At 40.5% G+C, this 13,692-nt stretch overlaps 1 protein-coding gene across 1 annotated transcript in view; it reads right to left on the reverse strand.

The window, feature by feature from the left end:
- The window catches only part of CTNNAL1 (catenin alpha like 1), a 52,631-nt gene that overhangs the window by 5,502 nt on the left and 33,437 nt on the right, over positions 1–13,692 (reverse strand). Inside the window, exons 11-15 of the mRNA XM_028523949.2 lie at positions 9,887–10,037; positions 4,061–4,098; positions 1,532–1,582; positions 1,278–1,432; positions 82–130 (exon numbers count right to left, since the gene is read on the reverse strand). Of these exons, the coding sequence (XP_028379750.1) occupies positions 82–130; positions 1,278–1,432; positions 1,532–1,582; positions 4,061–4,098; positions 9,887–10,037 (444 nt within the window). The remainder of the gene's footprint in view (positions 1–81; positions 131–1,277; positions 1,433–1,531; positions 1,583–4,060; positions 4,099–9,886; positions 10,038–13,692) is intronic.

Raw genomic sequence — 13,692 nt, forward strand, 5'->3', positions numbered from 1 at the left:
CAGTAAATCATTTAGAAATTAGTTATTACCCACTTTTAGCCTGGAATTGAAGTAGCAGCATAACATGGAAATAAAACATACCTCTAGTTGATGAATTAAGTCCTGGGAAGTTTTCAGTGGCCCTTCTCCCCTGGAACAAATGCATTATTAAGGAAGTAAGACTAAGTTATTGCCTGGGAATTGGTTTCGTAATATTAAAGTTTTGGAGTATTCTGTATATTAAGGGATCACAAATTTAAAAAAATATTGAATGGATTAATAATATTGTGATTTTATTCTTAAAGCAACTTTAATATTTATTATTTCCTAGGCACTTTTTAAAATTTTAAGTGCACATTTACATCTTGATTTTACAATGTAAAGAAATTTAAAACTGACAAGTTATATTTATGTTTTTCCTTTTCAACCTTTTTCATTTCGCTCTATAAATTAAATATTTAAGATCTGATAATACATCTTAACCAAAAGGCCTTTGTTACACAATGAAAAGAGGATCCAACTGAAAGTCAGGACATTCCCATTTCTGACTCCAGCCTCAACTCCAGCAAGTCAGGAATTCAGTTGTCTTTGATGCAACATGTCCTTTAAGTTGCAATTCTGAGTCTATAAAATAACCCTAATAATATTTGAGTTCCTCTCTCATCAGAAGGTTGGGGAGTATCCAATTGAAAACCACCAAGAAGAATTAAAACCTCTACAAGTGAAGAGTGAATTATCAGAAAGAGCAACAGAATGCATGAATCAGGACAAAGCAGGGATCAGGAGAACTGAAATCCAGTGGCAACCAGTTCTGCCTCTTAATAGCTGTGAGACGTAGGCAGATCAGATCACTGTAAAGTTAGGGAAGACCTGTGCTACATAATCAATAGTGATTCAGGAGATCTGGCACTCTGTTGAGATGGCAGGCCCAATGGCTTATTCTTTGATCTGTGTCTGATCAACCACAGGCACAAAGGTTTAAAAGGCATGTTTCCTAAACTTACTCCTGCCGGCTGAGAGAGACAGGGAAATATAGGATGGAAAAAAAAGCAGAATGCAAAATTATTTCAAAAGTGTGAAAAGAATAGATACAAACCTAGAAGAGGATCTTTTCTAAATCTAAATCTCAATTAAATGTCTTCTTGTTGCTTTCACAAAACTGACATAAGAACTACATGCACAGGCTTTCTACCATGTATGTGAAACAGACTTTAACCGATCAGTGATTTAACGTGGCACTTTTTCTCTCCACTAGATATTACCTTGATTTTAAAAGATCGAAACATGATTACATTTACCTAGTAAATAAATACAGAGAATAGGCCATGCTGGACATGTTCCGTCCGTGCCGGACAATCTCGTTGTCCTGATTCTCCCACTTCTCGATCTCACAGTTGGCGTCGGAGGTGAGCAAACCCAGCTTCAGGCCAAGCTTTGCGATCTTGGCCTTCTCCTACAAAAAATGCAGAAAATTTTTTAATCACAACAATTTTGTCATTACCGACATAAAAAAAAGAGATTAGAAGATGAATACAAAGAAAAAAAGGCTTACCTCAGAGTCCAACTTGTCTGCCTTTAATGATTTCAGGTTTGCGTTATTCTTCTGTGACAGTAAAAAGAGGAAGATAACTTAAAAAGCAGTACAGTTCATCGTGAGGACATACAGTAATAACAGGGAGCATAACAAAACACCTGTAATAAAATTTTAACCTAAACATTTTCAGTACCTACTTAAAGTATATTAAGTTGTTTAAGTGAAAACAAGAACCAATGGCAAGCACTCCAGTAGCACGTGAGTTTGGCCTGCGACAGCGAGTTAGTTAGAAATCTGGGGCGAGGGCAAGCAGGGCAGAGTCCCAGGAGGACTTAAAAACGTGGGCGTTTTTCCAGAGTCCAGTTACTATACACCTAAACCTCCCTGGCCCCTCTGTGGAATTATTCTATGAAATGATATTATAAAATTAGCCGCTATCTGTAGATGTCCGTGTGTTCCTAACATTATGACTGGAATTAACTTCCTTCACCCAAGTTGCCCTTCAAGAGCTAAATTTCAGCACCCTTGTTTCACTGACATCCTGATTCCCAATCCTCTGCCCAGGCTGTGTCGGAGATTATACGAGTAGTTAGAATTTCAGGTTCAATATCTGAACCGACATGTTCGATAGGCCCCTAGCTTTGAAACAGCACATTTGTTTCTATGTAAGCTGTGGGGAACTCGGAGTATATTTCCCCTAGGAAGGGAGAAAACACCGTGCCCGAGTCAGGTTAGCAGGCTGGCCACTGATGCCTATTTACAAGGACGGCAGAAAGCACTCCAATAGCAATGGTCCTTCGAGAAACAGAGATTCAGGGTTCTCTGAAATGGCAGCAGCTTGGGCATTCTTCTCACTGTGGGATCGGCTGGGAACTCCCACAGCCGGGGCAGGAGTTCCAGAGCAGCTGTGGCTAGTGGAGATGAAGGGCCAGAAGGTGCAGGGGCCTTTCTTTTTTAAAAAAGGAAACATTTATTTAAACAACACACACACAGAGTACATAGTCACACACAGTCATACACGTATACAAAGTATAAATTACAATAAAACAAAACACTCAAGGGCCCACTTAGCTCAAGAAACAGATCTCCACCCTTACCTCTGAAGTATACATGTACCTCTCCATTTTTCGTTGCCCTCATTCTTACCAGGACTTATTACTTCTAACCAGCTATTGTGTTACCAGTTTTACTATAGAACTGAACATCCTCAATTTCCCCTTTTTCCTACCCCATAGTTTATATTTGCTCATTTGACATAGTCCTTTTGGAAGTTTCTAATGCCATTTACTATAGAAGAAATGGGAGAAATTACAGGACAAAAGACGAGCAAGGGAAACTAGATGGTCAATCATACACACACACACACACACACACACACTGCCTCTTGTGTTCCATAGAACATGAATGGAGACCCTCACTGGGCTCTTGGCCCCTCCGTGTAAAGTCACATCACCTTTATCTTCTTCCTCGGTCTTGGCCACAAAGCAATTAATAAAGCATTGAAGAAAGCTAAGAATACCCTACAGGTTTTTAGGCTTTCATTTACTTAGAATTTTATGTTCCATGTTATTCTTTTAAATTGAGTTATACATTCATTATTTTTAGTTTTACTTTAACAAATTATTATTAAAGTGTTTTATGAAGACAGAAGGAAAATTGACTAAAAAGGTACAGAAAGCAACCTAATAATGTAACCAAGCTTGCCATCTAGTGGACACTCCTGTAGAATGCAGTCAGATACATCAACTCGGTTACATAAAGCCATATACACACATTTCAAGTCTCTCAGTATAAATAGTGTGGCATATTTTCATCAAGGCAGAAAACATTCAAAAAGTCCCTAGCTTACAGAAAATGATTCTGACATGACCTTGTGAATTAGATCCAAGATATAAACAAAAAGACCTCTGACTTCAGATTATGGCTTCTTATTAATCATACAATCTGTTACCTATTCCCTCAACCCTCCGAACCCAACACAAATCATCACAGTATGAGCTACAACCAGACTGTCACTCAGAATGGCTGCTATGACAACTGTCAGAGGGGAGAGGGGACTGGATGGAAGAGGGGGAAGGGAGTAGCCAAAGAACATACATGCTTTACCCATAGAAACAGACAACAGTGCGGTGATGGCCAGAGGGCAGTGGGCAGGGGCTGGGTGGAGGCAGGCAGAGGCAGGGGGAAATGGGGACATCTGTAATAGTGTCAACAACAAAAGTAAATGAAAAACAAATAAAAGAACAATGGACAAAAAAAGAATAACAGCATGGGGAGAGGTGAGGGATGGAGGAATCAAACAAAAAGGAAAATGGACTCTGGACATGGACAACAGAGTGTGATTTGGGGGTGGGGGTGGGGGGAGGGGTACAAGGGGGCTACATGATAATGAAAAAATACAGTAAAAAAGAATAACTGTGCACAATCAACATTTAACACCCTATTTGCTTTAACGTCAGATATTGGGGGTGGGCAGCAACAGGCAGCCGGAGCATAATTGAATTCTGAATGGAAACATTCTGAAACGCACACAACCGCTCCACTTACCGTTAGCTTCGGAAGTGAAAGGTAGCCATACTTCTCTCCTGCAAATAATACATACAACTTAAAACAAATTTTCCATGACTCACATTTAATTTTACAATATTCTTAAATAAACGGGAATGTCGGTGTAATACTTTTTATAATTCTTTATTAATTACATATGACTCAGACATAAAACTGCAACTTGATAGGTGAACACAAGACTGTCAGCAATTGTATCTCTAAGGTTCCTACGCTGGCCGATCGCTACCACCTCTGACGAAGCGGCGGGAAGGCAGAAGAGCTCACTGACATGTACTCACATATCCAACCACTGCCATTCACCGCGGGTGCTTTCACAGCAGCCTTCCTCTAGAGAAACCTGACTCTTCTCCTATCAGTACCAGTTATTTGGCGCTTGCTTCCTCTTCTGCAAGTACCAGACCAGATCATTTACAGCTACCCGCATGTTCTCCCAGTCAGGGAAGAGGACAACTCGAGTGTGCAGAGAGGAAGATGAAAGAGAGCAAATAACAGGCTCTCGGCTGGGAATGAACACGTGGCAGGAAGCACAGCTGCTAAGGGAAGGGGAAGGAGGAGATGTGGAATGCCCACTGCATCCCTGCCCTTTCATTTTTCCTGCCTCCGGGTCATGTATAATAAGGTCAGGTTACAGTGAATGACAGATTTTTTTTTAAAGCTAGTTTGTTATATCTGGGGTAAAAATTCAAGAAAAGATTTGAAGAGTAATTGCATATTGATTTCAAGGAAAGTGTGTTCAGCTATAATATGTTAGGTGGAACCATATATAAGTACTGATATTCACCTACTTTGAAATACAAAAACAGCAATTTCATAGAGTTCTACCTAATCAAAACCAATAATATGTAAAAACACTAAAGCATGCCCTTCCTTATAGAAGGACTATTACATGAACAAGACAAACCTGTTCATAACATATTCAAAATTTCATCTAGAACTGTGCTGTGGAATGTGAAATCCACTAGCCACACGTGACTATTGATTGACTGAAACACAGCCAATCAGAATTGAGATGTGTGTCTGTAAGTGTGACATACATACTAGATTTTAAAGACTTCATATAAAGGACAAATATAAAAGATCTCAGTAATTTTTAAGTATTGATTATAAACTGAATATTTTGGATATGTCAGGATAAATGAAAATATTAAAATGATTGCCACCTGTTTCTTTTTAAAATTTTTCTTGTGCCTCCTAGAAATTTTAAATTATATGTGGCTTGCACTGTTGTTTCCATTGAATAGAGCTGATCTAGAAGATGAACTGCTGTTAAGGGTCACCTGAATGGTCCTGGGGAATAGCTCTATGATTCAAATCATTTGTTGTAATGTCAGAATTGTAAGGGAATTTTACTAATGGTTTTCTGGTATCAGGCTGGTGAGAGAAAAACACAGCTTTAAAGAGGAAGTAATTTCCATGCCTTGTCTCCGAACCCCATTCCCATGCCTTGTCTCCTAACCCCATTCCCATGCCTTGTCTCCGAACCCCATTTCTATGCCTTGTCTCTGAACCCCATTTCCATGCCTTGTCTCTGAACCCCATTTCTATGCCTTGTCTCTGAACCCCATTTCTATGCCTTGTCTCTGAACCCCATTTCCATGCCTTGTCTCCTAGCCCCAATGTAAAAAGCACCTGAATTAGATGTGAGAAGATTAACAAAAAACTGTCTTCAAGTCACTCAGAACCTCAAAATTCACATCTATCTTAACTCAAAGTGTGAATCCTGTCTGTAATCACCCTTAAAAAGTGGTCTTAACAGGCTAGAGAAGAAGGCATAATCATTCCTTGAATACGATCAGCTTAGGTGAGCAATCCTGTGTTATTTACCTTTGTGACCTCCCATAGTGCCCACGACCCTGAAATGTTCACATTTCCTCTCCAAAAGGAAAAAAAAAAGCCAGCTATTTCAGTATTTCTTATTTCTCCAAGGCACAACAGAATTGAAGAAACCAGAAGGTAGGGATGAACGCAGCAGGGAGAGAGCCTTTGTGCACACAGGCCTGCCACCGTCACCAGTGCTCGGTCACCTGGCAGCCCCGGTCCCTGCCGCCCTCACAGCTGCTAGCTGTGCTCCCTACTCCCAGCTCGCAGTCAGACCAGGGGCGTCAGACTCATTTTCACCGGGGGCCACATCAGCCTTGCGGTTGCCTTCAAAGGGCCGAATGTAGTTTTAGGACAATATAAATGTAACTCCTCCTTTACTAGGGGCAAGGAGCTCTACATTTGGCCCTTTGAAGGCAACCATGAGGCTGATGTGGCCCCCGATGAACATGCGTTTGACACCCCTGAGTTAGACTCAGGGTGCTTCACAAATTTGAAGATCATTGCAAACCTGCTCATTCTTCAGAGAGTTTTCTCCAAATGCTCTGCAGGCAAAGTTGTCCCTCTTTTCCCCAATGCTAACATAACCAAGTTGATAAAATACCGAAAAGATGAGTCTGAATCATTTTGTAATGTTATAGTTGTTTTTTCCATACAAGCTAATTATTGCCACTGATTCAAAGCCGAGAAAGACTATATATTGGCTCAATTATATTTAGCTATTACACCAAATTAAAGAGGCAGTATAAACAATTTCTGTCTCTGATGAAAACATGTTATAAACATTAGAAGTAATTGGAAAAACAAATATTGGAGGAAAATATACTTGGTACAGACATTAGATTTACAGAATTATTTTCAAAGCACTAAATCCCTTGTTTAATACTCCTTAAATCAAACCCCTGATTGGGCCATCTTTACTTCCGAGTTTCTATCTCGAGATAAATTAAGTTCACAATGAAGTTCCAAAGCCCCTCTCATCCTGTGAAAGCACCAAAATTATTTTTTATGAAAACCTTATTAAGAAGTGCTGTTCTCGTTTTCAATACCAGAGCTTTCCGCATCTGCACAAATAGAGCAAGTCCCTAGAGGACACAGACGCCTCATTGTCTCACCGAAGATGCGCTACATTACTCCCCATGAGAAGTTCAAGTAGCTTTTCAGGGTTCTGGAGGGGCTCTACATGACATGATCAATCAGAAAAAAGTCCATGTTCCCAGACCCACGTGAAATGAATCCCTACCCACTGAAGGACAGGCGGATTACTGGCAGACCTCAGGAGTGGTGCTGAAGGAGTCTGTTGAAACAGCCTAATCCAAACCCGGCTGTCGAGCTCAAACTCTTACTTCTACCTTCAGTTCATCACCAAATCCTACCAGTATTATTTGTAAAATTCTTCTCCTACCAGTCCTCTCATTTCCTTTTCTACTATCATCACCCCATCATCTCTCGTATGGATTACTCCCTTGTTCCAGACGTACGTGTCCCCCAAATAAGCTTGTATTTATGCACAAGCACGTGCCTCTTCCCGTACTCCCCGTGCATCCAACCTGCCAAGTGAAACAGGACTACCACACACATCCTTAAAACCTGAGCTTAGCCATGTGAACTCAAAGATGGGTCCAACAGAAAGGAGGAAATTCAGTTTCCTTAATGGAGGGAGAGAGTCTGCAAACTATGGGAGGAGGCTTCCTTCTCACAGTCATTTGTCCAAGATAATCTCAAGCTCTAAGTGCCGATACCTACTTATCACTAAGGGAAAGTGAAGCCTTTTTTACCTTGTCCCTTCTAATACAAAGACTGTGGCCTCCTTGGAGGTTTAGGCAAAAAGACAAAAAGGCTGGAAGACAAACACTGATTTTTGAGTTCTTACAACAATCCCAGGAAGCTCTATTGTAAAATTTGAGTGTCCCCAGTGAAGAAGACAATGAATGACCCCACTCTCAGAGTGGCTTCAAGCATGAGAACCCTAATGGCTCTTTCTCATTGTTTAGCATGCTGTCTGCCACTTAATTGTTTGGTTAAATGATACTTAAAAACCTATCTGAGAATTTTCCCAGTTACAAGAGCCAAGATATGCAGAGCAGAACTCAGGTGGCTGGGATGCAGCAAAGGCTTTTCAATAACAGTTATAACATGAGTTAAAACAGTAGCGGAGAGTCACGACTTTTGTCCTTTGTATGGCAAGCAGAGGGCGAGGGCAAGGTCATAGGCGGGTTGGCTATAACCATACAGAACAGGAAGAGTGACACTGTGACCTGACACTGGACTCACTAATGGCTAACTCAGCCCTGGCTGGTGCAGCTCAGTGGACTGAGTGCCAGCCTGCGAACCAACAGGTCACAGGTTCGATTTCCAGTGTAGGGCACATGACTGGGTTGTGGGCCAGGTTCCCCAGTCCGGGGCAAGTAAGAGACAACCAATCGATGTATCACTTGCACATTAATCTTTCTCTCCCTTTCTTTCTCCCTCCCTTCCCCATCTCTAAAAAGCAAATAAATACAATCTTTAAAAAAAAATAAATAATGGCTAACTCAGAGTTGGACTTCATGGCAAAAGCTATTCTTGATAGTTTCATGATAAACAGCAAGGGTAAGGAAAGGCAGCACAAGAAATCAGCCAACTCTACCTCAACTAACCCCACAAAATGGTGTCTGCTGATGCCTTTGCCGGTTAAACAGTGGGCGTCCCACTGATGAATGCAGCTGAGTTTTTCCCTCCTAAAGAAGAATTTCTGTTCATCCCTAAGGAAGTTAAGGTAATCCTTAGGACAGGTTATGCCAACTTAAAGAAGAGGTCATTTCTGTGATATCCAGCTTGAAAGGAAAAGAAACCACAGTGACCATGTAATCCAAAAATAAGTCATACGATTTTCCCTGTTTCACCTCCGGTCTAGCTACGTGGACACTAGTGCTAGGAAACGCAGGGGCGGGAGGCGGGAGGCGGGGGGGACAGGGAGGTGGGACACTGCTCTTCCTAAACAAGGCCTGAGGCTAAGGGATCATTCTTCTGTAAATGTGGGTCAGTTACATCGCTTTACCTTTTAATATATGAAACTTTCCTCACATAAAAGCCCATGTAACTATAAATGCTTTATCAAAGCACCAAAATGATACACCATTCAGATTAGCTATCACGGAAATCTTTAAATGCAGAAGGATGGTAAAATTGATTATACTTTACAAGTTATGTTATATCTACAAAGTCTACCATTCCTTGATTTTAAAGCATGTCAGTAACTGTTCTAAATGAATATTTTAAAAAACAGAAAATGTTTAAATGTTCATATTCAGGAAAAAAATATGTGATTTGATGTTGTGACTTTAAATGTCATTTTATTTTAAAAACTAAGCATGCTTGACATTAACAGAAGCCATTTGAAGGGGAAAAATATATAAAAACAAATATAAACAGGACACACAGTACAATGGGAAATAAACAAAATTCTCAGTTGATACTAAAATAAAAAGTTAAAATGATGCCTTCCTGTAAATCGTATGGTGCTATTCTACATGTTGTAGAAATAATAAACTTACCCACCATAGGAAATATTCCAAGACAATGTAGTCATCAAGGAAAAAGGTTCCATCCAAGTGGAAGGAAAGCAATTCAAAAATCAAATAACTACATTCATTTCATTATAAAATTAGTAGAATTAAACCAGATAATTACTGTGTTGCAGAAGAAATTTGTACTAAAATTAAAAAACAATTTAGAAGAAATGTAAGCTTATTTAATTTCAATAGGAAAACCAGAATGCTAATATTAATTCAAAGAAATCTACTATGCTGTTGTACAATGAACTTTACTGTTTAGATACTAAAGGACAAATATTATTGTCATAATTTGGGGAGGAGATATTTTACTATAAAAATGACTCAGCTGGGTCATGACAAAATAATCTGCTTTGCATCTAAAGTTTGAAATGAAAAACCTAATAGTTACATTAAAATAACAGTATGTTCCAGCACGTGGACATTTCCTCACCTCGTCTTCCTTCAAACACGTCGTTGATTTCTCTCAGCAGGGTGGACATGTCACTGATTTGGGACTCCCAGGCTTCACAAAACACATCTAGGTTTTCTTTAGCAATTTTACTAGATGGATGCAATGTTAACGTTTCAGCAGCGGAAATGATCTAAAGAAACACAATATAAACAGGTGTGAGTTTCAAAATCGGAGCTCTCAGAATCACACCAGAGACCACACTTAAGTCTGTGCTGTCCAAACCAACTCAATAAACCATGAAGTAGTCTCCACATACAAGTCTCCTGTTGGGCAATGTGGCGATACACGGTAGAAAAAAACTTACTGTTCCTATAATAAACCTACAGACAGACAGTGTGTATTATCTTATGCAAATCTTTATTCAGGAAGCAGTTATCTTTATTCAAGAAAACTCTATACCAAAAAAATTATTTCCATAGTATACAAGCCAAAGTTATGCTCAAACTGAGTGTACTGCATACTGCAGTAGGAGAGCAGTAGTAGTAGGAATGATAGTACTGGCAGTAGGTGGGCGGTAGGGATGGTAGTCATGGCAGTGGTAGTCATGGTGGCCATGGTAGTAACAGTAGGAACAGCAGCAGTGACATCGGTGGCATTGGTAGCAGTAGTGGTGGCATACCAGTATTCCTATCAGCAGTAGTGGCAGTAGTAGGTGTAGCTAGATAGTGGTGGTGCTGGTACTAGTAATACTGGTGGTAGTGGTAGTAGGTAGGTAGGTAGTAGTAGTGGTAATGGTGCTAGTGTAACACATGCACACACCTATGAGTACATTGTAGATACCTTCTGGAGATACTGTGTTAGATGCTTAATATACATTAATATTAATTCTCAAAACAAACAAAATACTACTCTTCCCAAATAAGCATTATTCCCATTTTATAGCTAGAGAAACTGAAGCTCAGAGATACCAAGTAACTAATAGAGCAGGTCCTCGAATTAGGTTGTTTCATTCAACACTGTTTTCTTAGAGCTGATGAGATGCCATGGGGGCTTAACTCATGCTTCTTTCAGTTAGCCTGTGGTAAAATTGGTTCTTACATGTAATTTTGTTTCACTTAAAGGCATAGAACCTATTGACAATGTTAAGTGAAGACTTACTGATACGGCTATCCATTCACCTACTATGTGCCACTTACTCTACGGCTATTCATTCACTGCACCGCCCTCCTGGCTGAGGAAGCAGCTGTGAGTGACCCAGACCGATGTCCCTGTCTTCATGGGCTCACGTTATGGTGTGGGGACAACTGAAAATACAGTGCCCGGCAGAAGTCAGGCCTGCGTGAGTGGTTTGGTAGGGCAATAAAATGGACATCATAACCTACAGTTTTAATTTGAACATTTCACCTAAAATGTCATATGGTGTGCTTGAGTGTGATACTGTTATGTTACAGAGTTACATGCTTGTGATTTTAAAAGATTTTGTAATATAAAAGGGGTGTTATTTGTACCAGACCTATATGTAAGTAAATTTTAAGATATTTTAGAAGACAATGGTATGCATGAAAATAAAGAGTAAGGTGGATGGAGGGTGTTGCGTAAGTGGTCAGTGAAAAGATGGCATATAAGCAAAGAAATGAAAAGGGCAAGGGAGCCACAGGGATTCAGGGACAGTGTGGGATGTGGGATGAGACGGGAGCACTTCTGGTGTGTGCAAGAAACAGCCAGTAGGCCAGTGTGACTGGACTGCCATAAAAAAAGGAAGGTCACCAGTGGCCATGTGACAGAGAAACGCACAGTAGGGCTGACGTGGACCCTAAGGGGAAGAGAAGTCACTGGAGAGCGCTCAGAGACTGACGTGACCACAGTTACACTGCCTTCGAGAGAAACTGAACTAGGTGCTCCTCCTGGGTGGGCACAGCCCCACAGGCGCGGGGCCCCACGGAGCTGGTGGCAGCCTTACGAGTAGAGCATGGTTCCCATCCTCAGGGAAGGTGGACACGTGGCCTGCCGGCAGGCTATGAGCTGGATTGCAGCACTGCCACCCTCTCCACCGGGGGCCACTGCAGTGTCCCAGCTGCTCAGCTGTGCATGCCCCGGACATGATCTAACATTTTAAAGGAGACATAAAAATGACATTGCTAAAGCAGAGGCATGCAGAAATAAATATAAATTATCCCAGAGGCACGCTTTCATTCCTTAAATGATCCCCTTGTGAGACAGATGCCAAAGACCAGGTAAAAGCTGAGGCAATGGGAACAGAAAAAGCATCCAAGTTACAGAAGTCTGACAACAGGCTCTATCACCACCCTGGGGAAGAAAAGCTGGCTTTCCCTAATATCACTGTTACAGCAAAAACAGTAAACAGAGAACTGCAACCAAAGAGCAGATTGCATATGGCAGGAGGGTAAAACCCTTTAGTTCTACCGAAATACCTTCTAGCCAAGGCCTCGTAGGGCGACTCCCAACTAGACAGGCAAATACGGAAGCCTTGGCTTCTCCCGATGAACAGAGATCCTCTGATTATAAAATGTGCAGCAGATGATCACTGCGGAGAGTCATTCACATACGGTGCACCCTTGAACAATGCAGGGTTTAGGGGTGCTGACCTCTGCACAGTCAGCAATCCACAAGTGAGGATGTGGGTCCTGCCTCCACGCTAAGCCTCTGTCACTGCACACCACCATTGTCTCTAAGCCTCGTTCACTGCTCTCAACTAGAAATCTATGGGCTTGACATTTACCTTCTAATACTGCATTTAAATTAGTCCTCTGGGGCCCTGGCCAGGTAGCTCAGTTGATTAGCACATCATCCTAATAGGCCCAAGTGGCATGTTCGATCCCCCATCAGGACACATACAAGAATCAACCAATGAATGCATAAATAAGTGGGACAACAAATCAATGCCCCCCGCCCCCGCTTTCTCTCTCTCTCTCTCAAATCAATAAGTAAAAAAAAAGTAAATCCTTTTGGCTGACCATAATGAATGAAACAAGGACACCTGGTGAATTGTATTTTAGGGGCTGGAAAGGAAATTCTGTTCCTCACTTTTTCCCTTAGATTGATTTGACAAAGACAGTATTAAATGGGATGTCAATTTTTAAAAGGCTTTGAAAATTACTATAGAAAAATTAGAAAAAATAATTCACAATTCTTTCAAATACACACAAGAACTTTTATTTCTGCATACTCCCAAAGAGTCGTTTTCTTTCTTTTTTTTTTTAAATAAGCCTTTTATTTTTTTTAAGATTTTATTTATTTATTTTTAGGGAGGGAGGGAGAGAGAGAGAGAGAGAGAGACAGAGAGACAGAGAGACAGAGAGAGAGAAACATCAATGTGCGGTTGCTGGGGGTATGGCCTGCAACCCAGGAATGTACCCTGGCTGGGAATCGAACCTGGGACACTTTGGTTCCCAGCCCGCGCTCACTCCACTGAGCTACGCCAGCCAGGGCTTCATTTTCTTATATATGTACATTTTATATAATATATAAAGTGTATATATGTACAAGTATAGTATATGTACAAAATTATATTATTTTTATCACCTAACATTTTAACAAAACACTGTTCAATACTGTTAATTCTAGCAATCATTATTATTTTAAGTCAGATTATGTACCTAACTTAAGATAGCTATTTTGCTTCCTATTGAATCTTATTATAAGTAAAGTTGTAACAAACATCGTTTTGTTTTTCTGTCATTATTTTTAATCTCCTTATGTCCTTAGGAATTACTGAGTCAAACATGTGAGTATTTTTATGGCCTGTTACATAATGACAGCTTACTTTTCAAACATGTTACAACAACCCACATTGTAAACAGCTTCATTAAAATAGACATAAACTA

This window comes from Phyllostomus discolor, chromosome 3, assembly GCF_004126475.2.
Source record: "Phyllostomus discolor isolate MPI-MPIP mPhyDis1 chromosome 3, mPhyDis1.pri.v3, whole genome shotgun sequence".
In the NCBI taxonomy this organism is placed as follows: Eukaryota; Metazoa; Chordata; class Mammalia; order Chiroptera; family Phyllostomidae; genus Phyllostomus; species Phyllostomus discolor.